Source organism: Mucor velutinosus (assembly GCF_035048745.1).
Source record: "Mucor velutinosus strain NIH1002 chromosome Unknown tig00001547, whole genome shotgun sequence".
Taxonomy (NCBI): domain Eukaryota; kingdom Fungi; phylum Mucoromycota; class Mucoromycetes; order Mucorales; family Mucoraceae; genus Mucor; species Mucor velutinosus.
In genome coordinates, this window is record NW_027041901.1 from 299,579 (window position 1) to 325,953 (window position 26,375).

A 26,375-nucleotide genomic window follows, 5' to 3' on the forward strand; every position below is an offset into this window, starting at 1 on the left:
CGAGCTGCTGATGGTTCAAACAATTCTCTTGATTTATTCATGGATGGCGGTGGGCTCGTTAAATTATAATTCATGAAATATTCAGCTGCCAGCTTTATCAAAGCAAAAGCAAAGAGTTTCTTCTTTATTACAGGATATCTAACCTGAGTGTATTTGTAAACATAAATGTAATTTAATACGGCTAGCATCATCTATGTTGCTACATTGTAAAAGTGGCTTGAGGAGAGAGTGAAGGTAGCCTAGGACGCATGCTTGAATGCAACAGTAGCAAAAACATGCTTTTTTTTTAATAACCCCACGGAGACGTCCATATCGTGCTCAAGTCTATAATATGAATCCAGAGCGTGCATAGGCAAATGTTGGCGCATAAAAGAGAACTTATATGCGCCACTGTAGCAAAAGTTAACTTTGAGCTAACAGGTTTGGACACTTTAGCTGGGACAGACCTTCTTGGAAATGTATTTTCGTGAAACCATTTAAGCTCGATTTCACTAAAGTCTTTTGATTATCGACTCTTGATTCAAAGAATCTGTAGGCATCATGAAACCCTATTTGCTTGATTTGGATATAAAATTTTGTTATTTACTTCCCCAATTGAGCTGACACCGACTTGGCGTGTTCGGCATTAGCCATTTCTCCTTAATTATAACTGTCTAACATTGTGGGTGGTAGACTTTATTAAGTCTAATTTTATGGCTAGGTAGGATATCTCTGTTGTGGACGACCATCAAAAGTGTTTTGCCGACCTGATAAGCATTTCATTCAAACTGAGCAAATCGTTATATTCAAATTTGCATAACATCATTGACTCTCACGCCTTAAGATTCCTGTAATCCCGCATTTCAGAAAGCAAGATTTGAACCTTAGAATTAGAATAAAAGCGTCTGTCATTTAGAAATTGAGTTCTGTACAATACAGAACATCTAGGTCATCAAATAAAACTGTAATTTACTCACTTCTTTGACAACACAACCTATTACACCTCACTTTTTGGTCATATTCTGTTCAAATCTCGACATTTTCAAGCACGAATAACTCAGGCTACAAAGTGTTTTGGACGCTTGGAATACGGCCAAACGTCTCTCCTTCGTTTTGCTTTACCTACTGATGCTTTACCTCAAATTTTTTTGGGTCATTGCAAATTCATGAAAACCATCGTTTTCTCATGAGTATTAGCAAGGGAAAATTCTTGAAAATCAAACGGTCGCGTTTTTCATCCCAGAGATGAAGACTTTTCCTATAATACATATAAGATCAAATTGATCGTAAAGACGAGATACAGCACTGGAAACTCTTTCTATGGGATTTTCCTATGTGAAATTTTGACATTTTGGCAAAAAACATGTTTTCATATTTTTGCAAATTACTCATTATTTTCGGTCTGAAAGCTGAATGTAATCAGCACCATTCGATGCGGCTTATTTATTCTTTTAAAGGTATATTAGAAAGTTGTATGAGATAACGAGAGTTTTCATAGTCAAATCTGGCAAAAACGTTTAAAAGATGTGAGATCAAGTCATGTTTGAACACGAAAACACACATTACACAAATCCAAATTAAATTACCGCAATTACGGCTGCCGCGGCAGAAGACTATGACTAAATCTACTGGCCGTGACTTCGGATAGGGTGCCCTCTAATTTTTTCATATCCCGTTTTTTTTTCCCTTTTTGAAAAACGCGTTTAGTATCAAACCATGGCTGTTTTGGAAATCGTTTGACTAATAATAACATTCTAGCTTCTGACAACACTGTCGTGCACTGTTGGAAGAACTTGATACTGCTTTTTTGAAGTGAAATATAGTAGGTACCATTCGACAACGAGCACTGGAAGGCATAGAACTAACACTAATTGAGTTTATTTATTCGGTTTTGATGATTCTTTTTGTCTGTTTGACATGGGTACAGCTGCCATTACTTTTCTGCTATCTCTGATGTCTGCTTCTTTGGTTTATCATGTCTGGTGATTGCTTCTTTGGTCTTTGTTTGGTCTCTGGTGTCGTTTATTCTTTGGTTTTTCTATGGTGCTGGTGTTGCTGCCGCTAATTATTAATCTGGTCTTTCCTCGTCTACCGTCTTTGTTGTATGCTTGTTCTCTGGTTTATCTCTGGTGATTGCCTATATTCTTATGGCCTATCTGTGGTGGTGATAAGTGGTAAGTAACTTCTTTGGCTTTTGTCTGCTCTCTGCTGATGACGTTCGTTCTTTAGTTTTTCTATGGTGCTGCTGTTGCTGCTGTTGCTGCTGTTAATATGGTCTTTCCCGGTCTACTGTATTTGGTGCATGCTCGTTCTTTGGCCTGTCTCCGGTGATTGCCTATACTCTTCTAGTCTATCTGTGGCTGTGGTAAGTGGTAAGTATCTTGTTTCTTCTGGTCGCAATGATATAAAACTTCTTTGAACGCTTATATTATTGCTTCCTTTCTCGTGATAATGCATTCATGATGTTTGCCTTATTGCGCTTTTTTCTTCTTCTTTTTTCTTTTGCTGGTGGTGGTTCCTCTGTGGCTTCACATGAAACTACATTAGTCACTATGTTGTATTGCAAACTTATAATACCACTGTTGTTTTTGCAGCTGTGCGTGTTTATTTTGCTTTACACCCGACTATTATTACCATGCGCGTTACTCATGTACGCACTTTTCTTGCAACAGCAACGAGCTTTTTTGAACATCTTTGATGTTGTGTTTGTTATGCTTTTCTTTGACTCGCTTCGTGTGAGTGTCTCTTTTTTGCCTACATACTACTATACTTCTATAGAACAGTAGTATGTTCTTTTCTTCTTTCTTTTATTATTATGATGTTTCTTTGAAGCATACCTTTTTTACGTTGTGCGGATGTGCCTATCCCTGAAGCTCAACAAGACTTTATCCGAGGCTAGGAGGTAGATAGGCCGCCTCCACTTGGTTATCGCTACTTACTTTAGTGATGATTGAGGGTCTCAATGCCTGAATTTAAAGCTAGGTGGTGTAAGTAAGGCATGCTCTAGCACCTGAGGGAAGTTTGATGATAGCAGCGGCTATATTGCTATTATAACGGCGCTTAAAATTTTGCCTCACATCAAAACAGGGGGAAACCCTCGCAAAATTTTTTTTAGGTCAGCGGAGTTTTCAAGCAATCTGATTGGCTCAGGGGTTGAAACAACGAAAGTCTGCAACTAGCTGATTTCCTATTGATGTAGCATTTAATATGGTCTTGTGTTCGTAACATTAAAAAGGTGACGAAATTGATACAATCTAAATCCATTTTCATTCAAAAGTAATATAAGGTGCAATGATTGAATTCATCATCGAATAAACAGTTTTATGTGAGAAATGCTACTTTTAAGCCTATTATGTATGGAAGATTATATATTATGCTGTACTGCAGCAGTACACTGGGCGCAGAGTTTATCCAGCAGTACGAACTGCCCTGCCAAGCATGCAATGTACATCATCATGGTCTGCTATCTTTTATCTCATATCCAAGTCTCTGGACGTACAAAAGTATCTCCTGATTTGAAATATTATTGATGCGAGATCTCTGAAAATAGCGTGTTTCTATAGAAAACTGCCGCGAAAAAATCATTAGTGTAGTTGAACCTTAGATCGGATGACCGGTTATTGATCAAATATAGATGATTCCAAAAGTAGACGATTTTTAACAAAGGTATATGTATAAAAACTACTATTAAAAGCTGTTGTAATTGTAAGCAATTAAAAAGTATTAGATCCATGAATTAGGTGTTGGGAAACGCTGTTGTGGAATTTGAGGCTTTATAGACTAAAATTCACGGAAAAAAAAGAATAAAAAAAAACAGTAAAGTCAACTTGATAAAAAAGGTATATTTTATTATCAAACTGACAGGGGTAAAGTAAACTGAAGTCTCTCTACTGGCCAGGTAGATGATCCTTCTTATATACTATAACAATGGATAAAAGTTCTATTAATTAGATTGACAAATAAGTCAACTCAGATCAACTAATGTCTAATCATGCTAAAAGACAACTCCAGCAAGCTAATCATGATTTAGCTTTGCCTGGATGAACAGTTAGACTCTCATCCGAAGTACCCTGATCTATCCTTTCTATAAGGATAATTAATATCAATCTAGTAGCATGTATCCAATAGGTACAGTCTTCTTAGTCTATATTAATAGTACATATCTGAGTGTATATCGCTGAGTATACATCTTTAGCATGTATCTGGATATATGGCATGTCTATAGCATATCGTACGCATGTCTATAGCATGTCTCATATATAGTACAAGTCTGTAGTACATAAAGTATCTGTAGCTAGTATCACGGATATAAGCATATGTCTTATAGCGTGGATCATGAAGTGCACATCTGAAGCAACAAGCTCATATTGCATTAATCTTGGTGCCTATCCAGATATGGCAAACATCCGTAGTCAATGTCGGAATACAAGTATAAGTCTATACCGCCATCCATGTCCGTGGTGCCATCTATAGCTTATATCTTATATAGTATGAATCTTATAGTACTAGCGTATCTGAAGTCCATATCTTATAGTATTATAAATCGATACCGCACATCTAATCCAGTGTACATAATACAGTTTATATCTAAATCTGGTAACTGGATGAACTGTCGGAATGCAGATCATAGTAGATGTATTCCACGCATAGTACAATAATATTTTTGGCTTCAAGATTTGGGCCATATAAATTCAAGTCTTGAAATACTAGTGCTAGAGCATTGAAAGTAGCATGTTGCTATAGCCAAATGTTGATAAAAAGAAAATAATGATAATAATAATAGTAATAGTAATGGTGCAATTGAATGTTAGATAATAGAATGGCGGGCTGTTGTTGAGAGATGATGTATTATATAAACGAACGCCATGTTTTATAAATCTCCCAACTCAATCAACTTAATCCATTCATTGCATCTTGTTCCCTTTTCTTTATTCTACAAGATAAGGCGTCGTATAACTATCTATGATACTTTTCTTCCAAAATGGAGTTTTCAACCACCCCCTCTCCCCCCAAGATTGGAGTTGATAGTGGCAAAAGCACATTTTTCTTCATTGACAACAGCACGGAAACACCTATACGGTACTCAAGTTTATAAAATAAACACAGGGCACATGCATGGACTAGTGCTGACGAATGCTGGTGCGCAAAAGAAAAGTTATATGCGCCACTGTAGCAAATGCTACCTTTGAGCGATCCATTTTCGACAGTTTGGCTGGAGCTGACCTTTTCGGTAGTGTAGCTCTTCTATTAAAACTGATGGTACCGCTTTAAATGTAAGGCTTTAAACGATAGTCTTTTTCCTTGATTTAGGCCTTAAACGATAGTTCCTTCTTTTTGGTCTACACATTGAAGAACAGCATAGATGATAAAGTAGTGCAGATTCGATACATACTCCTCCCCTTAGAGAATCTCCAAAACAGACGAAAAATAAGCTTATTTGTGTACAAGATACATAACATTATCTATGTATGGTATTATTCGATGCACATTTCAGTTCTGCACCAAGTTCCGTGGCTAGTATAACTCTATTTAGAACTGTTCGACAACGTTTTTGCCTAAAGATCGTAAAATACAGAGTTTTTAAGTAAAATCATGAAGGGAGCGTATATTTGTAACTTGAACTTTTTACATAAAAGTAGATCCAACGTAGAGCTATTCAATGGTTTTTGTTTTATTCAAATACGACACGTCTTTCCTGAGATATGACAAAAAAATGTAATCTTGCAAAATCATCGATTTTTATGCAAACTTTGCCTGTGATAGCAAGGCAAAAATCTGGATAGCAATTTCTCTCGAGGTACAAAATTGGCGATATCTCGTGATAGAACCATACTAGAGCTTTGAATCAGGGCTTGTTCGATAGGCTCTTGTCTGTTCTACACTATGATGAGTATTGCAAGTAAAGCTCTGATGACAGAAACCTGGTAATCTGTCAAAAACAGCCAAAAAATCGCAAAAACTATTCTATCAAAAATCAGCCTAATAACGTCGGCCAAAACACTTAAAATTGGTATCATTAGATTTTCTTTTAAATTCTACTCCAAGCTTTATTTAGCTGGAAAGCAATGTTACTATCAGAATCGCATGATATTAAAGCTAAACGATTTCAGAAATCCATGAATCCTCATTTTGAGTATTATGAAGGTTGGGCTATTGATAGTTTAAAATACCGCCTTTTTTTTTCTTAGTATGTAGCTCAATTCAAGCGTAAATTCGCTACCCTTGTCAAATATAACCTCTTAATTACATGTAACGGATTAATAGGTAAGGCGTTGGCGAACCTCATGGTGAAAATTGCTAATTCATATCTTGCTTTGCTGCCTTGTAGCAAGCTATCAAATTCTAGTGCTTACCTTGCGGTACATTGATAAAAGTGACGTCTTTCAGCCTCAACCTTTTATTAGCATTTTTTCCTTTTTTCGTTTATATATATATATATATATATTATACTTCGCAAGCTCTCTACTCATGAAACAACGCTACCTTTGTGAATAGAATTGAAGCAAGTATAACTGACAGTTATGCAATAGACGTAAGGTACAATGTTAACGCGTTTTATACCGTGGTTTTACTTGGAATAACTCTACTAGGGATCTATTTCTGATCTTTTGCTGTGCACTGGCTGCACACTTGGTGGTGGCTGCTTTGATGGTATATCGTTGCTTCGGTGGTTCTTCTCTGATGTTTGCTTATCCTGTGGTCTGTTGTCTTTGATGTATGCTGGTTCTCTGGTCTGTCTCTGGTCGTGATGCTATGGTAAGAAGTGGTAAGTATCTTTTTTTTTTCTTGCGGTCGCAATGATATAAACTTCTTTGAACGTTTGTACTACTGCTTCCTTTCCCGCGATAATGCATTCATGCTGTTTGCTTTATTGCCTTTTTTTTCTTTTTTGCTGGCTGTGATATGATCAGCTCAACAAATACTTGCAATGTTGTTGCTTTGTATTTACGAACAACAAGCATGACACACTGCTATATAATTGTATTACTCTTCTTGTGATACTATTGTTAAGCACAAAGAATAAAAGGATTATTATTTGTAGCTTATAAAAAATGTTCAATATTATAAAAACAAGAAAAGACTTATTTGAATAAGATCAGACACAAAAACTAATGATTTATTGATGAAGACAAGAGTTATTCTATTTATACTAAGTTCTGAATGCCAAAGTAGCAATTTATCTTGTACAACGCTTATCACATCTGGTGAACCTCAGTATTTAGATAGCTGAGATGCACTTCACTTATCATAGCTTGTCCATGTTGTTGCACAACACAGACATATCTACCCATCAAGAATACCTTAATCTTTATAGACAGTTGTAGCCCTTCTGGCACAACAACTATGTTATATAGCAGTGGATTGTTGTTTGTGTTGCCTCTGTCGCTTCACATGAAAACAACATTGGTCTTCATGTTGTATTACAACACTTATACTGCTGCTACTGTTGCTCCTGCAATTGTGCGCATTTGTGCTCTTTTACATCATCAGACTGTTATCATGCACATTGCTCATGTATGTATTTTTGTTGCAATAACAAGAATATAATAACGTGAACATTTTTAATATTTTATTCATAACATACTTTCCTTTGACTCACTTCGTGTGAGCATTCTTTTTTTTCTTTTGCCTACATACTACTATACTTCTATAGAACAGTAGTATGTTCTTTTCTTCTTTCTTTTATTATTATGATGTTTCTTTGAAGCATACCTTTTTTACGTTGTGCGGATGTGCCTATCCCTGAAGCTCAACAAGACTTTATCCGAGGCTAGGAGGTAGATAGGCCGCCTCCACTTGGTTATCGCTACTTACTTTAGTGATGATTGAGGGTCTCAATGCCTGAATTTAAAGCTAGGTGGTGTAAGTAAGGCATGCTCTAGCACCTGAGGGAAATTTGATGATAGCAGCGGCTATATTGCTATTATAACGGCGCTTAAAATTTTGCCTCACATCAAAACAGGGGGAAACCCTCGCAAAATTTTTTTTAGGTCAGCGGAGTTTTCAAGCAATCTGATTGGCTCAGAGGTTCAGGGACCAAAGGGCAATAACTAGTTAATCTTTTCTTGATCTGTCATTTAAAATTATACTGTTTTTGTAATAAAAGTGTATCTAAATTGTTACAATTTAAATTCTTTATTCGCAATAACATAAGGTGCAATAATTATTAGATCTGGCATCCATTACACAGCTTTATGTGAGAGATAGTTATTGAATTTATAATGTGAGGAAAGTTATTGTTTAGGATATAGATCATCTCTGAGAGGCAAATGTATTAGGCGTTGTATATTTCATAAGAGGATCTGAGAATGAGCTGAGATGCACTTCAATTATCATAGCTTGTCCATGTTGTTGCACAACACAGACATATCTACCCATCAAGAATACCTTAATCTTTATAGACAGTTGTAGTAGCCTTTCTGGCACAACAGTTCTAATTGTATTTACTCTCTCTATATTTCGTTATTCTAAACAGCTACATCGATCTATTACTCTTAGTCGCTTGTAATTAACGAGTCTCTGTATGAAGCTCATTACTCAAAACTTGTTAAATTAAGCAGCATTCCTTTGACATTTTGCCAAAAAAATCTTAACAAAGGAAGATATAACCAAGTTCTCACTAGCTACAGCTGTGGAATACATCTACTATGATCTGCATTCCGACAGTTCATCCAGTTACCAGATTTAGATATAAACTGTATTATGTACACTGGATTAGATGTGCGGTATCGATTTATAATACTATAAGATATGGACTTCAGATACGCTAGTACTATAAGATTCATACTATATAAGATATAAGCTATAGATGGCACCACGGACATGGATGGCGGTATAGACTTATACTTGTATTCCGACATTGACTACGGATGTTTGCCATATCTGGATAGGCACCAAGATTAATGCAATATGAGCTTGTTGCTTCAGATGTGCACTTCATGATCCACGCTATAAGACATATGCTTATATCCGTGATACTAGCTACAGATACTTTATGTACTACAGACTTGTACTATATATGAGACATGCTATAGACATGCGTACGATATGCTATAGACATGCCATATATCCAGATACATGCTAAAGATGTATACTCAGCGATATACACTCAGATATGTACTATTAATATAGACTAAGAAGACTGTACCTATTGGATACATGCTACTAGATTGATATTAATTATCCTTATAGAAAGGATAGATCAGGGTACTTCGGATGAGAGTCTAACTGTTCATCCAGGCAAAGCTAAATCATGATTAGCTTGCTGGAGTTGTCTTTTAGCATGATTAGACATTAGTTGATCTGAGTTGACTTATTTGTCAATCTAATTAATAGAACTTTTATCCATTGTTATAGTATATAAGAAGGATCATCTACCTGGCCAGTAGAGAGACTTCAGTTTACTTTACCCCTGTCAGTTTGATAATAAAATATACCTTTTTTATCAAGTTGACTTTACTGTTTTTTTTTATTCTTTTTTTTCCGTGAATTTTAGTCTATAAAGCCTCAAATTCCACAACAGCGTTTCCCAACACCTAATTCATGGATCTAATACTTTTTAATTGCTTACAATTACAACAGCTTTTAATAGTAGTTTTTATACATATACCTTTGTTAAAAATCGTCTACTTTTGGAATCATCTATATTTGATCAATAACCGGTCATCCGATCTAAGGTTCAACTACACTAATGATTTTTTCGCGGCAGTTTTCTATAGAAACACGCTATTTTCAGAGATCTCGCATCAATAATATTTCAAATCAGGAGATACTTTTGTACGTCCAGAGACTTGGATATGAGATAAAAGATAGCAGACCATGATGATGTACATTGCATGCTTGGCAGGGCAGTTCGTACTGCTGGATAAACTCTGCGCCCAGTGTACTGCTGCAGTACAGCATAATATATAATCTTCCATACATAATAGGCTTAAAAGTAGCATTTCTCACATAAAACTGTTTATTCGATGATGAATTCAATCATTGCACCTTATATTACTTTTGAATGAAAATGGATTTAGATTGTATCAATTTCGTCACCTTTTTAATGTTACGAACACAAGACCATATTAAATGCTACATCAATAGGAAATCAGCTAGTTGCAGACTTTCGTTGTTTCAACCCCTGAGCCAATCAGATTGCTTGAAAACTCCGCTGACCTAAAAAAAATTTTGCGAGGGTTTCCCCCTGTTTTGATGTGAGGCAAAATTTTAAGCGCCGTTATAATAGCAATATAGCCGCTGCTATCATCAAACTTCCCTCAGGTGCTAGAGCATGCCTTACTTACACCACCTAGCTTTAAATTCAGGCATTGAGACCCTCAATCATCACTAAAGTAAGTAGCGATAACCAAGTGGAGGCGGCCTATCTACCTCCTAGCCTCGGATAAAGTCTTGTTGAGCTTCAGGGATAGGCACATCCGCACAACGTAAAAAAGGTATGCTTCAAAGAAACATCATAATAATAAAAGAAAGAAGAAAAGAACATACTACTGTTCTATAGAAGTATAGTAGTATGTAGGCAAAAAAGAGACACTCACACGAAGCGAGTCAAAGAAAAGCATAACAAACACAACATCAAAGATGTTCAAAAAAGCTCGTTGCTGTTGCAAGAAAAGTGCGTACATGAGTAACGCGCATGGTAATAATAGTCGGGTGTAAAGCAAAATAAACACGCACAGCTGCAAAAACAACAGTGGTATTATAAGTTTGCAATACAACATAGTGACTAATGTAGTTTCATGTGAAGCCACAGAGGAACCACCACCAGCAAAAGAAAAAAGAAGAAGAAAAAAGCGCAATAAGGCAAACATCATGAATGCATTATCACGAGAAAGGAAGCAATAATATAAGCGTTCAAAGAAGTTTTATATCATTGCGACCAGAAGAAACAAGATACTTACCACTTACCACAGCCACAGATAGACTAGAAGAGTATAGGCAATCACCGGAGACAGGCCAAAGAACGAGCATGCACCAAATACAGTAGACCGGGAAAGACCATATTAACAGCAGCAACAGCAGCAACAGCAGCACCATAGAAAAACTAAAGAACGAACGTCATCAGCAGAGAGCAGACAAAAGCCAAAGAAGTTACTTACCACTTATCACCACCACAGATAGGCCATAAGAATATAGGCAATCACCAGAGATAAACCAGAGAACAAGCATACAACAAAGACGGTAGACGAGGAAAGACCAGATTAATAATTAGCGGCAGCAACACCAGCACCATAGAAAAACCAAAGAATAAACGACACCAGAGACCAAACAAAGACCAAAGAAGCAATCACCAGACATGATAAACCAAAGAAGCAGACATCAGAGATAGCAGAAAAGTAATGGCAGCTGTACCCATGTCAAACAGACAAAAAGAATCATCAAAACCGAATAAATAAACTCAATTAGTGTTAGTTCTATGCCTTCCAGTGCTCGTTGTCGAATGGTACCTACTATATTTCACTTCAAAAAAGCAGTATCAAGTTCTTCCAACAGTGCACGACAGTGTTGTCAGAAGCTAGAATGTTATTATTAGTCAAACGATTTCCAAAACAGCCATGGTTTGATACTAAACGCGTTTTTCAAAAAGGGAAAAAAAAACGGGATATGAAAAAATTAGAGGGCACCCTATCCGAAGTCACGGCCAGTAGATTTAGTCATAGTCTTCTGCCGCGGCAGCCGTAATTGCGGTAATTTAATTTGGATTTGTGTAATGTGTGTTTTCGTGTTCAAACATGACTTGATCTCACATCTTTTAAACGTTTTTGCCAGATTTGACTATGAAAACTCTCGTTATCTCATACAACTTTCTAATATACCTTTAAAAGAATAAATAAGCCGCATCGAATGGTGCTGATTACATTCAGCTTTCAGACCGAAAATAATGAGTAATTTGCAAAAATATGAAAACATGTTTTTTGCCAAAATGTCAAAATTTCACATAGGAAAATCCCATAGAAAGAGTTTCCAGTGCTGTATCTCGTCTTTACGATCAATTTGATCTTATATGTATTATAGGAAAAGTCTTCATCTCTGGGATGAAAAACGCGACCGTTTGATTTTCAAGAATTTTCCCTTGCTAATACTCATGAGAAAACGATGGTTTTCATGAATTTGCAATGACCCAAAAAAATTTGAGGTAAAGCATCAGTAGGTAAAGCAAAACGAAGGAGAGACGTTTGGCCGTATTCCAAGCGTCCAAAACACTTTGTAGCCTGAGTTATTCGTGCTTGAAAATGTCGAGATTTGAACAGAATATGACCAAAAAGTGAGGTGTAATAGGTTGTGTTGTCAAAGAAGTGAGTAAATTACAGTTTTATTTGATGACCTAGATGTTCTGTATTGTACAGAACTCAATTTCTAAATGACAGACGCTTTTATTCTAATTCTAAGGTTCAAATCTTGCTTTCTGAAATGCGGGATTACAGGAATCTTAAGGCGTGAGAGTCAATGATGTTATGCAAATTTGAATATAACGATTTGCTCAGTTTGAATGAAATGCTTATCAGGTCGGCAAAACACTTTTGATGGTCGTCCACAACAGAGATATCCTACCTAGCCATAAAATTAGACTTAATAAAGTCTACCACCCACAATGTTAGACAGTTATAATTAAGGAGAAATGGCTAATGCCGAACACGCCAAGTCGGTGTCAGCTCAATTGGGGAAGTAAATAACAAAATTTTATATCCAAATCAAGCAAATAGGGTTTCATGATGCCTACAGATTCTTTGAATCAAGAGTCGATAATCAAAAGACTTTAGTGAAATCGAGCTTAAATGGTTTCACGAAAATACATTTCCAAGAAGGTCTGTCCCAGCTAAAGTGTCCAAACCTGTTAGCTCAAAGTTAACTTTTGCTACAGTGGCGCATATAAGTTCTCTTTTATGCGCCAACATTTGCCTATGCACGCTCTGGATTCATATTATAGACTTGAGCACGATATGGACGTCTCCGTGGGGTTAGTAAAAAAAAGCATGTTTTTGCTACTGTTGCATTCAAGCATGCATCCTAGGCTACCTTCACTCTCTCCTCAAGCCACTTTTACAATGTAGCAACATAGATGATGCTAGCCGTATTAAATTACTTTATGGTTACAAGTCCAGTCAATTGTGTGTGCACGGGTGCCTCAGAGACTACAATAGATTCAATCTCCCTAACGTAAGATGTCGACACTGTGACTAAAAAAGATTCAAATTTATCTGAATATATTAGAATTTGACCAATTTTTTCTGAAATATCCTAAAAATGTCTTAATCACTCTGAATTTGTCCAAATCCCTTTGGAAATATTCAGATAAATTCATGCAGATGAAAATTAATAAATTAAGCTTAGAGAAATTTGGAGAAATTTAGAAAAATTTAGATATTATTCAGCGATTTTTTTTACCACGAAACGATCTTCATCAGAAAAGCGAGTAGTCATCGCTACGCCATTTTTATTTCTTATTTGTCAACTGCTTCAGATTCTTTCTTGTAAGGGAGTCGTGCTCCATTTTTTATTTAGAGGTCTCTGAATGTCATAATAGGATAGGAAGAAGAAAGAAAGAAGATATATTATTACAGAGCAACAATAGAAAGGAAACAATATTAACTAGTTATTATTATTAGGAATGAATTTTCAGCTTTGCATGCGACCGGGCAAAAGAATGAGCATTAAGATATAGAACAGTGGGATGGCTAGTAATTTGGAAGGATGTACAAACATCAGTTTGAGAGAAAGGTGACCATGATGTTGGCGTATATTTATTTTATGCAAAGTCAAATATAGAATCATCATTGTATACTTTCAAACCAATTCTTTTCATATCAGGCCAAACAAAGAAGAGCTTCCCAGATATGGCAGACTTCAGAATTGCAACTGAAGACAAAATATCATCGACAGCTATTATATCCAGATCCCATGCACCATTGGAAGTATCCGAGTTGGCATTGTCAAGGAAACATTCAGGGATGCCGGACGTTGATACCGTTACGTTCTGATAGACTTGGCAAACGGCTAGAGCATGTGTTGCACCAGAGAAGTTGTGCTCAAAGATGAGCAACACCTTTACCAGCAATGGTAGCGAACTGCGGCGAGCACAATTGACCAGGGCATGGTCTGACAGCTTCTTCTTTCTACTTGGTGGATCGAAAGTAGAGTCGATCGTGATGTTGTTGCCAAGTCGTAGTGAGGTAGCGCACTTGATCTGCGGATTGACACGAGCAGTGTTGTAATGTTTGCACAACATAGAAGCAATAGACGGTGACAGCTTGATGTCGCCCATATTCAATGATTTCGAGAAGGTGATGGCAGTATCCGTCGAATTGTCAAATGCAATTGTCCTTCTTTTTTCATAGCTGTTACATGCAATATCCAGCATGATATTTTCCGCTTGTTTTGCAACTTGACTACAGCCATGGATCCTCTTCTTGATCATTTGGATCCTTCTCTCCAAAACACGGCAACTGTACTGAGGCATGGGGCCTATCTTTCGAATCACCATCGTGATATGCTCCAAATAATGTTCACTGATTGGAAAGAATTTTGCTGAGATGTGAAGACGAAGAAATTGGTGCCACTTGGTTATTAGTTCCTCCAACTTTTGTATCTCGCTCTCAGATATATCCTGCTGCAAGCATACTGAGCAAATCAGAGATATTGTACGTAGGGCTTCCTTGGCAGCTTCAGAGACAGTAGGATCCAAATGGCATAAATCAACGTGGTCGATAAGAACTGTGGGCACAAAGTACTTCAGGAACACCAACCAATCTACTCCTCGAGCTGTCCCTCCCTTGCTGAAGACATCCATGAAATTGCCTTCGAAGATCAAAGGTGATGTGCTTGCAAGTTGGTTCAAGCAAATGCTAATCTTCTCTATTTGTCGCGGCTTCAAGCGAAGAATCGATTCCTTGTCCGTAAACATTTTCTTGATTCTTGGTCCCATGTTTTGTCCAAACAAATGAAATTCATCCAAGCCCACAAACGTTGGATCAATGAATGATGGCAGGTTTCGAAACAAAGAAGGCCTCTCGATACCAAGTTCTGGTGCACTGGATTTGTATTCTTCAATTGTTAGCAATCGTAGTGGTCGATCTTCATCATTAGCTGCTAGTTGAAAAGAAATAACACCATTTTTGCTGATGCCAATGATCGTACAAAAACGGCAGCCTTGAAGCGACGTATGGGATGCGAGGAAATTGAGTTCGCTGACGCTGGGGATATCACCAAAGGATCCCATGAGGTGGACTTTGAGCGAGATATTTGTTGAGTTGTTTCTCTGCACTTGTAGTCCATCACGAGCCAATTTTTCCAATTCGCTGACAAGGTATTGAAGGTAACTGTCTAATCTCTTGGTGTTTGGGATAATGGCGAAATCAATCAGGAACTCCATTTTGTATCTATAGGCAGAAGGAAGGTTCAAGATTTGTAGCATGACCAAGTTCAACTTTGCACCGCCTTTTTTGTGTGATTGGAATCCATCTACGTACAGGGACAGGCCAATGTCGTATCTATTGTTGAATAGATGCTTGTTGTTCACTAAATTTTGCATTATATCGCCCTTGAACCTTGCTCTGATGGATGAATTCTCGTCATCAAGCACTCTGATAAAGTTTGGATTTTCGAACAACGTGGCAAGTTGTGGACCGATTGGCAGCATCTTGATGGTTCTTCTGGGGCTACCATCAATATCGAATCTCTTTTCAAAGCACACTGGACATTCGTCCCCATCCTCTGGTTGAAAGGCATAGCAATACCTGATGCACACATCGACTGTATAAGGTGCAAAAGAAGTTGCCCTTTTCCTAGCAGAGCTGGCCTTGAATGTTGAGACTATAGGCGTTGCAACTTATCATAGTAGATGTTAGCGCTTTGAAACAACCAACTTTGTTATGGTTACTTACAAGGATACGTTTGGTTGTGCCATTGAACAAGTCTTCGGATGCTTGAGTTTGTCAAGTTTTCTTCCCTGAAGATCTTGTGGATCTCAGTATTTTTAGCATCCAGTGGTGGTAATGCCTCGCAACTGTCAGACATCTGATTGTCACTATAGTTAGCGCCGAGTCCATCAGAGTCTCCAAAGTCATATCCGCCATCGCTACCAGGTTCACCATCGCTACCAGGTTCACCATCGCTGTTTTCTTGCTGACTATTTCTTTCAGTGTAAGGTCCAGCCTGAGTATCATGTTCAGTTCTTGCTTTCTTTCTTTGATACTGATTAGTCTCCAGGTTGTGCAAGTCTACAGTTGTTGTGTCATTTGAAGAGTGCCAAAGTTTATGCTGTTTTTCATGTCTATTGCGAATTCTTCGGCAACACTGGGCACAAAAAAATGGCATCGTAAATAATATTAGAAATAAAGGTTAAACACAAATCTGTCTGGATTGTCTTTTATGCTCCTTATATTGCATGCGTTTCAATCATACAGATTGAAACGCATGCAATATTGAACATAGAATACACTTTGATTGGTATTGAATAGCCATGTGAATATCTATAGTGAAATCTAATAGTTCACATTGCATGCGTTTCAATCTGCATGATTGAAACATCAATGTCTGTGATAGCGGGTGCTATTAATTATTGGAAACATTACTAGACCAGTTTTTCTCTGTCTTTCATAGATTGTTACGCATTTATCGCAATTGATACAACCATCTCAAAGCACTGCTCTATTTTACACTTTACACTAATCACTTATTCAAAAATGGATCAAGCACAACAACTATTCTTACAAAGATTGGAGAACATTGAACAGGAGTTGTCCAATCTTAGCAAACAGGTCAAGGAATGTAATGACAACCAGACCGAAGTAAAAGCTATGCTGCAGCATATTGTTCAACAATCTACCTCTTCGAGCACGGCCAATGTTGCGAGACTAGATGGAGTGATATGCCGTCCAAGCAAAGCAGATAGCAAACATCTGGAGGAGCTTTCTGTTGAGCTATGCATCAACGTCCTTGAAGAGCATCGATTAGGTGGGGAAAACCTTGATGGCAAGAAGGTCTGGGAGCTTGTCAAAGATGCAGCATACAACCAGGCAAAGAAAGCTGATAGACAGTTCCCAAATATCACTTTTAGCAAGCTGGACAACAGATTTCAAGCCTTGTTAATCAAGACCGTCATAGACGATGTAGCCAAAAAGGGCGTTGACATCTCTGGGTTCTTCAAAGATTGGTTGCCGCAGTTTGCTGTCTCCAAATCATTGTCTGGCATAATCGATTACAAATACAATGCCAGGCCAAGCAATGACACCGCAACTTACCAAACCCAATTCGATGAAGATGATCTGGTATTTTCTGAGGGATCCCAAGCGCAATCCGAAGAAGATTCTGTCGACGATGACGAAAATTCGATTGTAGACAAGATCAATTTTCATGTTTCTCGAAATACTGGATCACAAAAGTAAATGCTGCATAGAGAAAAGTACTCTTTGATACTAATCGTAATATTATAGAAGAATCAGCACGCAACATATGCCTCTAGTAGAACAAGTAATTAAGTTTTCATAGATATAGCGCAGTAACTCACATTTCTTTTCCATTTTATAATGTGCACTATCACTATAGCCAATGCAGCCATCTCCAGTATCAAAAAATGTATCTGCATCAAACAAATCAAAGGCAAAGGAATATGAAAAGCACAGAAGATATTCATCACCAGAAACGCAAGATTTGCAAAGACAGTAAGTTTCTCATCATCACCTGGAGTTAGCCATTTTATGCTGATATTCTCTCTATCTCTTAAATTGTAGAAACATAAAGGTAATCGTAAGGCATTGATATCATAGATGGAGCTACTTATCTTTGTGTATTAGGGACCCAACAATAAGAGAGTGCGCAAGTCGTAAGGAATTCTGATCTCTATGCTTATTCTGATTAGGCTACGCTTTGTTGTTACTGCCCGTAATGTAATATCATCATGTTTCTCTGTAGTAGTAGCGCAATTATTATATGTCAAGAAATAAACAATGGTTTCTATTATAATAGCACTAAATGCTATTATATTTCTGATTTATTTTTTTATGAATATTTTGCAAACCACCCTAAACTACATGAATTTTTCTGAATTTTCCAGAATGAATTTCTCTGAATTTTTCTGAATTAAGTGAGCACTTTTCCGAATTTCTAAGAATGCCATTCAGAAAAATTTCGACAAATTTTTCGTAAAGTGGCAGTTTTCCGAAAAATGGATTCAGAAATATTCAGCAATATTCAGATCTTTTTTAGTCACAGTGCGAGATCCACCTACACTACATGAAACATATCGACTTAGGTGGTCTCTCAACAAGCTATATCAACACTCCATAAGGCCCCAGTGGTCTGCTATTTATATACCATCTCAACGTAGTAGCCATTGACCAGGGACTTATCATATTTAAGCTAGTTAGATGCCCTGTAATAAAGCAGCTCTTTGCTTTCGTTTTAGGTACAGTTGACAACGGATTGTTATCATCGACTTATTACTACGAATTCATCAGTATAATTAATCCAGCCTGTGTATTCCTTTTTGCAGCTGCCTGATACGCTAATTCATGCCATAAGTTTCTCACTATATGTTATTATACATCACACATGAAGATGACCCGGTAATGGCTCATCACAACCAGCGACGCAGTTTTGACACTGGATCATACATTTCAAATTGGCTTCAGGAGTTGGCATATCTGCTGGATAGTATGATGATAAGCTTGTCTATATCATAGGCATTTAACGGATGAAAGTGAACTAGCATTGATACCAATTTCGTTGGTATTTAATATACTATTGGTTTAAAGGAGGGCGCCAACATTGTACGGATCCATTGAACAAAGAGTCTCCACGAAATGAACTCATTTGAGGTATAAATGGGCATAGCCAATTGAAGAAGACTCATTCATCAAAAATAAATTTCAAGCGCAGGCATAAATCCCTTTTCAGCTCTTCCTTGGCAATCCCTTTTTCTGCAAAACCAATGTTAGTTGTGATGGCAGCAAGTGAGAATAAGTAATCAGGAACATTGGCCTTGTCAAAAACACAGTAATGTAGCATCTGTATATGTCAAGATGAGACTTCTGTAAAGGTATTGCTTGATTTCCAAAACGTCACATTTGTTACACACCACGGCGTTGGATTATGATTATTTTGGGAATAAGAGAGATGTAAAGCCCACAAAAAGAGAGCCCTTCTTGTTTCTTTTTCGTTTTCCCATCTTTTCCTTGTGCTTTCTTCTAATCTGTTTCATATGAAAAACGACAGCCAACAACATAAAGTTGTTTGGTCTTCTGAAAATGTAACACAGTGGCTAATATCAAATGGGTGGGGTTCAGTAGTGGATACATTTAATGGTTTGAATATTGAAAAACAAGAAGCAATGATTCGAAACTGACTTTAGTGGGTAGATTATAACATTCATTATGATCGTTTTCTAAATTTAAGCGAGGAAAATGTGAATGAATTGCTGAAAAACTTGAATATCTCGTCGATTGACAAACAGCGTTTGATACTGTCCATCAAAAAACTGAAAGCAGAGGATCAAGTAATGGATGAAATCACAAAATGAAAAGCTGAGCTAACATGCTGTATTTCGTATCCCAGGCACTGCAACAACAGCATCGACAACAGCAAAAGCCTCGAATAGCCATCCCCACCTTTCATCGAACTTCTGACTCATCAGTAACCACCACTAATTCAGCGCATTCGTCGACTGCACCTCTCATCAATACCTCTACATCTACTCTTAATGCTAATACTAATACAACTACAACTACTAACACCACAACGCCAACTACTCCCATCAACTTTGATATCAGTCAGTTTATACCCAAAAGAACATCTTCCAGCGACACCAATGTATCAAAAATGCTCGAAAACTTCCATCCTACCATCTCTAAAATAAACACACTTAATAATAAACCGAAAAGTCCCCGCATCAATGCAACTGATCCCGATGTCCTGATCAAGCTGTTTGGGAAAAGACTACCTGTGCCAAGTCCTAAACCGCAAGATAGTCGTATTCAAGTGACATTGGATGCAGATACATTTGTTCGTTTGTGGATCAAGCACGACGCTTCTGCTACTGATATCAAACGGTCTATCCTGTACAAATTGTGTGTGGATGCAGATCCTATTTATTTTTACTTTTATCACGAGAATGGTCGACAATCTTGTAAGCCGCGCTCATATAAACAGTACAAATTAATACAAACAACTCATTTGCTTCTTTTGTTTTCAGCGAAACCTTTGGTGGATGAAGAATTAGTGTTTATTTGTACAACATCCAATGATAATCAAACCAATCGTATATTAGTAGTGCCTCATTATGGGTTAAGCTTGGTTCGTCAACAGTTACATACCAGGTAAAGCGTTGTGTACATAAGATCAAATGGTAGCTACTCACACCATTCATTTGCAGTGTCCGCTATATATTGTCCTGTCCACAGAGTCCAACAACTTACGGCGGTATCCAGCTCGTCGATCCAGAAACACCCAAAGAAGACGCACCTCTGATTGATCTCACTCCTGCATCACCTTCCAATGCATTTTGGGCAACTCCGCCATCAGTAACATGCTCAGACAACAGACGCCCTTCTGCAACATCATTATGGCATGTGCCGCCTTCGACGTCAGACAGCAGCCTTGCAAGTGCACTATGGCCCACAGGAGACCAGCGCCAGGAACTCAGTGATCCGTCAGCGGTATCTGTCGACAGAGTGTTTGAGGGCGTCTCATTGTACGATCCACCTACACCTATCCATGATGAACCTCAATCCAACTTTCCGGCGACTGCCACAGCATCATCGACCTCACCTGTGGAATCACCTCCCTCACCTGTTGGATCAGATAAACGGCCTGAATCGCATAAGAGCGGCGCAAGCTCCTCTACTGCCACTACAACAGCGACTACCACGACCAACATCACAACACCCATGAGACAAAATAGCAGTGAGGAAGACATGTTTGGAGAGAGACCTACTGTGGAGAGGCTCTATCGAGACATCGACAAGTACCTTCCTGGACATGATTTGGATCAAGAAATTCTTGTAGATCAACAATTACAGCAGCAGCAGCAGCAACAACAGCAACAACAGCAGCAAGCACCGGTGGCTACACCTGCTACGCCGCGTCGACTAAACCACCGTCAATCCGTTCGCGTGGTTGCAAAAGAAGCACATCGTCGTTGGAAGCAGGCAACCAACAATGTCATGGTAGTGAACAACCTCATGATGCGTCGCAAGTCTACCAAAATGTGGGATCGACCAGTTGAACGAGTGAAGCCTGGCCAAGAAGGCAGCATCGAGTTACCGCCCGACAGTTCATCAATAGGAGTAACGCCCAGCAAGATGATTTGGATGCGAGGTAACCTGATAGGACGTGGCTCTTTTGGTCGAGTCTATCATGCTTATAATATCGCTACTGGAGAGTGGTTTGCAGTGAAGCAAGTAGACGCTGTGGTGACACAGTCAGATAAACGCAATGCTGATCTTCAAGAGGCTTCAGATGCATTATACCGAGAGATTTTGTTGCTCAAGGACCTGGATCATATCAATATTGTGCAGTATTTGGGCTACAATCTCAACAAGGAAGAGGGCCATATCTACATCTTTTTAGAGTACGTGCCAGGTGGAAGCATCTCAAGCTTATTATGCGAGTACAAGTTTTTGGACGAACCATTGACCAAGTTCTTTACGAGACAAATCTTACAAGGCTTGCACTATCTACACTCAAAACACATCTTGCACCGTGATATCAAGGGCGGCAACGTGCTCATCGATCAGAATGGTGTTTGCAAGATTACTGATTTCGGATTGTCCAAGAACCAGCAGCAGGACAGCAACGGTGCTTATGATGCTCATTCCAGTCATACACAAATGAAAGGCACCCTCTATTGGATGGCGCCTGAGGTGCTCACCAACAACTACAGTGCCAAAGTGGATGTGTGGAGCCTGGGTTGTACAGTGCTGGAGATGATTACTGGCGAACATCCTTGGATGGAACTGACAACGTTGGCAGCACTGTACCAGATTGGACTACATAATGCACCTGCTATACCAGAGAATATATCGGATCAGGCCAAGGATTTCCTTGGACAATGTTTGCGAATGTAAGTGGACATAGCGTGTGATAGCATGCCTATGACTAACGATTGATTGTACACATAGTAAACCGGAAGACAGACCCACTGCTACCGAACTGTTGCAACATCCTTTTGTCCAGATTGATCCAACGTTTGACTTTAAAGAGTCTCTCAAACAACAACAATTGAAATAATTCGACACCGAAACCCCAGCGCAATGTTTCTTATCTATCCCTTATATGGCTTGCTTACTACTCTTTACAACAATGCCATTGTTTCTCTGTGTATCAAAAATCTGATAAGCATCTAGTTATACGCTCATATAGTCCATTGTATATTATCATAATTCCTACCTACCCCATACTTTATATACTATCCAAAGTAATAAATCACTATTCACGTGTGCAATTTACGCGTGTAACATGTACGGAGCATCTCAGAGAAGAATTGCAAGTAAAAATTTCATCCGTGACAAACACGATTGGCCCGTAGTAAAATGCAACTGTCTATTTATTAGGTTGAAATTCATGTCTGGTTCTCCTTTTTCTTCTTGCTTTCCATACCTTTTCTCTCACTTTTTCATACTTCTTGGATAGACATAACAACAGCAAGAAAAAAAGAAAAAAGCAGACACTATGGACATCCTTTTAAACAGCAATGCTACCATGGCAACCACCACAGATCTCAGTTGGGTAGAATCCAAGTGGGAGCAAATGTATGAAGGCCGTAACCCTCTCTTGGTTACTGGTGTATTCGCCTTCCTGATGCACGAACTTGTCTATTTCGGCCGCTTTATCCCCTTCTTGATTTGCGATTTCATCCCATACTTTCAAAAATACAAATTACAGCAGGTAAAAAAGAATGTTGTCTTGGAGATGCGAAATTAAAACTAGAAACTAACCACGGGTATACACAACAGAACAAAGCAAACACAAATCAAGATTACTGGAATTGTACTAAAAAAGTGCTCTATGCTCACTTTGTATTCGAAGGTCCCTTGATCTTTTTATTCCATCCCTTTGCTACCATTTTAGGTATGAAGGTTTCTGCCCCCTTCCCCGCTTGGTAAGTTGAGCTCACTACATTTGATGTAAAAACACCACATCTGATAAGCAAAAATGCGATCTGTATAGGCAAAATATGTTGCCACAATTGGCCATTTTCTTCATCTTTGAGGATTTCTATCACTACCATATGCATCGTTTCATGCACTGGCCACCATTTTACAAGAATGTCCACAAGGTGCATCATGAATACGCTGCTCCATTTGGTATTGCTGCTGAATATGCCCATCCTATTGAAACTATGATTTTGGGCTTTGGTACTATTGGCGGCCCTCTTATTTACCATGCTTTGACTTCATTGGTGTTCAAGTTGGACGATGCTTGGGGTCTTCATTTGGTCACCATGTTGTTGTGGATCGTGTTGAGACTTTTCCAAGCGATTGATGCTCATTCAGGCTACGATTTCCCTTGGTCTCTCTGTAATTGGGTTCCCTTCTGGGCCGGTGCTGACCACCATGATTACCACCATCAGGCTTTCATTGGCAACTATGCTTCCAGCTTCCGTTGGTGGGATTATCTCTTTGGCACAGATGTCAAGTATCGTGCTTATCGTAAACGTCAAGCTGAGGAGCGTCGCAAGTTGAAGATGAACTAGAGCTATCTCTCGCAACACACCAGAAAAATTACATAACTAATACTTTTATACATATACAACCAATCTTCTTAATAATGCATTAGTCGTTTTCATATTTACATTATTTCCCCTTCTCTTTTTTTTTATATAATACAAACAAAAAGATTTTACAATAGCACACATTACACAGTGTTACACGTCTTCGGTGACCAACGCCGCAAGACGAGCAATTTAAACTCTTATTTTGAGTGTCAAAAAGTGTAACATTGATTTGGATGATTGGATCTCATTACAAGGATAGTCCTCTTTTATCGCATTTAGGTGCAAGCTGGGTATCGATTCCAAGGCAATGGTATTTAGCTGCCAAGCACTGCTATACTAGTTTGCCCCAATTGTTGCATTGTTTGTTTGATATTGGCTTTTATCGTTGCAACGTGTCAACTCTAGACGTATAAACATGGAGATTAAGGCTCAACTACTGCAGTCAGCCAAGACACCCATCCTCCTCGGTCCATTTACTTCCTTTGCATCATGAGACGTTTATTGGCGGTACCTTTAGCATGTCGCCTGCTTCCTCACAGGATCAACTGACTAAGTGTCTCCATTTATTATCCAAATCATACAAGACTATCAGTTGTGTCTAAACTAAATTGTGTATTCAATTTGCCTCTACGATGGTGATTGTATTTCGCAGCTCTCTTTCGTAGCCTCTCCTTTTGTGCAATCTTTTCCTCCAAAATCTTCTTTGCTCGCTTCGTTGTTGGCTCATGTTCGTCATCCTCGTCTTCTGACCACTCTATATTGCGACTGTGCATCATGCGCTGACTGATCGTTTTCCAGCTGAACCGCATAATACTGGGAAATCCAAAGAAATCCTCCTCATTTTCGTTCATCCATTTGACAGTATTGGGATCCGACGGATATCCGGATCCAAAGTCCTTGGATAATGCAAGATCTGTCTCTGTCCATTGCCAGTTTTGCACAATTTGGTCTCGAGTAACTTTAGCACAGATGGAGGCTGCACTGACTATAGGATACAATGAATCAGCTTTGGGTTCCACTGTGATGGCAATGCCAGGGAAATGGGATTGAAGTTTGGACTTGTACGAGCTGGATGGGCCGACAGGATCAACGTAAATCTACAGGGTTTGTGAGTGAGCATCTGGTGTATGAAAGAGGCTAATCATACACACTTCTTCTAAATTGACTCTGCTGTCTAGAACTTGTCTAATCAACTTGATGGTAGCGTCATGAGCCATCTCATTCAGATTATACACAGGCCTTGTGCTTGTTAGTTTTGTACCTCATTCAGTAGGCTCTTCCCTTACCTCTTGTGCATGTTGGTGGAGATGTCTTGTGGTGAGATGACATAGACGGCCCAGCCTACCCACTCCTTGCTGGCTTCGATCGTTTTTGCTAATTGCGTTCGCTTCTCCTCTGTCAACTTTTTGGAATCTACATTGCACATGTCAATCTCACGTCAAAGCATTCTTTCGGCTGGCTGATCTACCATCAAATCCAAGCTTCTTGAATTCCTGGTGTCTAGAGAGGGGACAGTAGCTCACGGCATACACCATGGGGCCTAAACAAGGACCTCTTCCTGCCTCATCGACACCCAGTACACAAGGCTCGTTGACTTTATCAGGTCTGTTCTCTACCAATGCGGATGGCACATTGCTGAAATAGGTATATGATTTCGTCAAGGGCAGAGTCACTGATGGCAGTAGGAATGATGCAATTTTGTCTTGAGCTGCTTCCATGATGCAATGCTGAGAATGAGAGAAAGGCATCACTAAAAGATTTGCGCGTGAAATGGATTCGAGAACCCAATGTTTGACACACGCGATGTCTATTATAGTCACAGAAGCAATCACTGAGGTTTAATCAGGTGGCAAGTCTCTCTCTCTGTCTCTCAGTCTGCCCATCATCCACCATCCCCTTCCATACCCTCCACCTCCCCGCATTTTTTTTTTTTTCATTATTTTACCTTTTTTTTTTTTTATATATATGTCCAAACCAACAAGCTTATTATTCTCGAGGATACTCACTGCCAGAGCCTTCAATGTAGCTTTACCTCGACCCACAGTGTTACAACAGCGTACATCTTTGTTGACAAGGGTGCCTGTGCGTTCAGTGCATGCCGCTCCTAAAGACTACAACGGTTTGCAATCAGCAGCTCATCATTTCAAAAGACAACGACACATGCCCTACTTTTTAGAATACCTCATGTGGGTTGTCTTTGGTTCAGAAGCACTGCATCTCATTTGGCTCAAGATGGATTACAAAGAATACAAAGAAAAGACAGCTCACAAAACCAAATTACTGGAAGAACTCATCAAGCGAATTGAGAATGGAGAGCAAATTGATGATAGTTTACGAGAGGAGATAAAGATGGTCTTGATGAACAACAAGCACCATAGTGATATAGTTGGTGGTTCCGATGATGATATTGATGATGAATACCTCAACCACTGTAAGTGCAATGGTTCGCTGTCAAATATAGTACAACTAACACTATGGAGTAGTGATTGCCTCATCCGAGAAACACCAGCAAAGCGAAACGAAGGTCCAACCACAGCAACAAAAACCAGCAATGGAGTCAACCTGGATTAGGGAAGACGAGGGCGAGGAATCTTCAGTAAATGCAGATGGCATTGAAAAGAAGGACACTAAAAAGAAACCCTTCTTCTTGTAGAAAACAGCGAATAAAATGTGTAATTATAGA

The 26,375-nt window shown here is 38.7% G+C and overlaps 6 protein-coding genes across 6 annotated transcripts; 4 read left to right on the plus strand and 2 right to left on the minus strand.

The window, feature by feature from the left end:
• Window positions 1-13,729: 13,729 nt before the first annotated feature.
• On the minus strand, window positions 13,730-16,296 carry SFL1_1 (Flocculation suppression protein; the record flags this gene model as incomplete). Its single annotated transcript, XM_064825799.1, has 2 exons — window positions 13,730-15,807; window positions 15,864-16,296. The coding sequence occupies 2 exons, from the start codon at window positions 16,294-16,296 to the stop codon at window positions 13,730-13,732; spliced, it is 2,511 nt and encodes an 836-aa protein (XP_064687313.1).
• A 368-nt stretch (window positions 16,297-16,664) lies between these two features.
• On the plus strand, window positions 16,665-17,366 carry ATC70_006526 (uncharacterized protein; the record flags this gene model as incomplete). Its single annotated transcript, XM_064825800.1, has 1 exon — window positions 16,665-17,366. One exon carries the CDS (start codon window positions 16,665-16,667, stop codon window positions 17,364-17,366), a length of 702 nt encoding a protein of 233 aa, XP_064687314.1.
• Window positions 17,367-19,180: 1,814 nt separating this feature from the next.
• ATC70_006527 (uncharacterized protein) lies at window positions 19,181-22,206 on the plus strand (the record flags this gene model as incomplete). The annotated part of the gene is made up of 6 exons (XM_064825801.1): window positions 19,181-19,283; window positions 19,338-19,474; window positions 19,534-20,104; window positions 20,171-20,294; window positions 20,351-22,039; window positions 22,098-22,206. 6 exons carry the CDS (start codon window positions 19,181-19,183, stop codon window positions 22,204-22,206), a joined length of 2,733 nt encoding a protein of 910 aa, XP_064687315.1.
• Window positions 22,207-22,647: 441 nt separating this feature from the next.
• On the plus strand, window positions 22,648-23,671 carry ATC70_006528 (uncharacterized protein; the record flags this gene model as incomplete). The annotated part of the gene is made up of 3 exons (XM_064825802.1): window positions 22,648-22,863; window positions 22,932-23,077; window positions 23,146-23,671. The coding sequence occupies 3 exons, from the start codon at window positions 22,648-22,650 to the stop codon at window positions 23,669-23,671; spliced, it is 888 nt and encodes a 295-aa protein (XP_064687316.1).
• Window positions 23,672-24,267: 596 nt separating this feature from the next.
• On the minus strand, window positions 24,268-25,410 carry ATC70_006529 (uncharacterized protein; the record flags this gene model as incomplete). The annotated part of the gene is made up of 4 exons (XM_064825803.1): window positions 24,268-24,789; window positions 24,844-24,931; window positions 24,979-25,105; window positions 25,161-25,410. The coding sequence occupies 4 exons, from the start codon at window positions 25,408-25,410 to the stop codon at window positions 24,268-24,270; spliced, it is 987 nt and encodes a 328-aa protein (XP_064687317.1).
• A 247-nt stretch (window positions 25,411-25,657) lies between these two features.
• YOS1 (Protein transport protein yos1) lies at window positions 25,658-26,345 on the plus strand (the record flags this gene model as incomplete). The annotated part of the gene is made up of 2 exons (XM_064825804.1): window positions 25,658-26,123; window positions 26,176-26,345. The coding sequence occupies 2 exons, from the start codon at window positions 25,658-25,660 to the stop codon at window positions 26,343-26,345; spliced, it is 636 nt and encodes a 211-aa protein (XP_064687318.1).
• Between the last annotated feature and the right edge of the window lie 30 nt (window positions 26,346-26,375).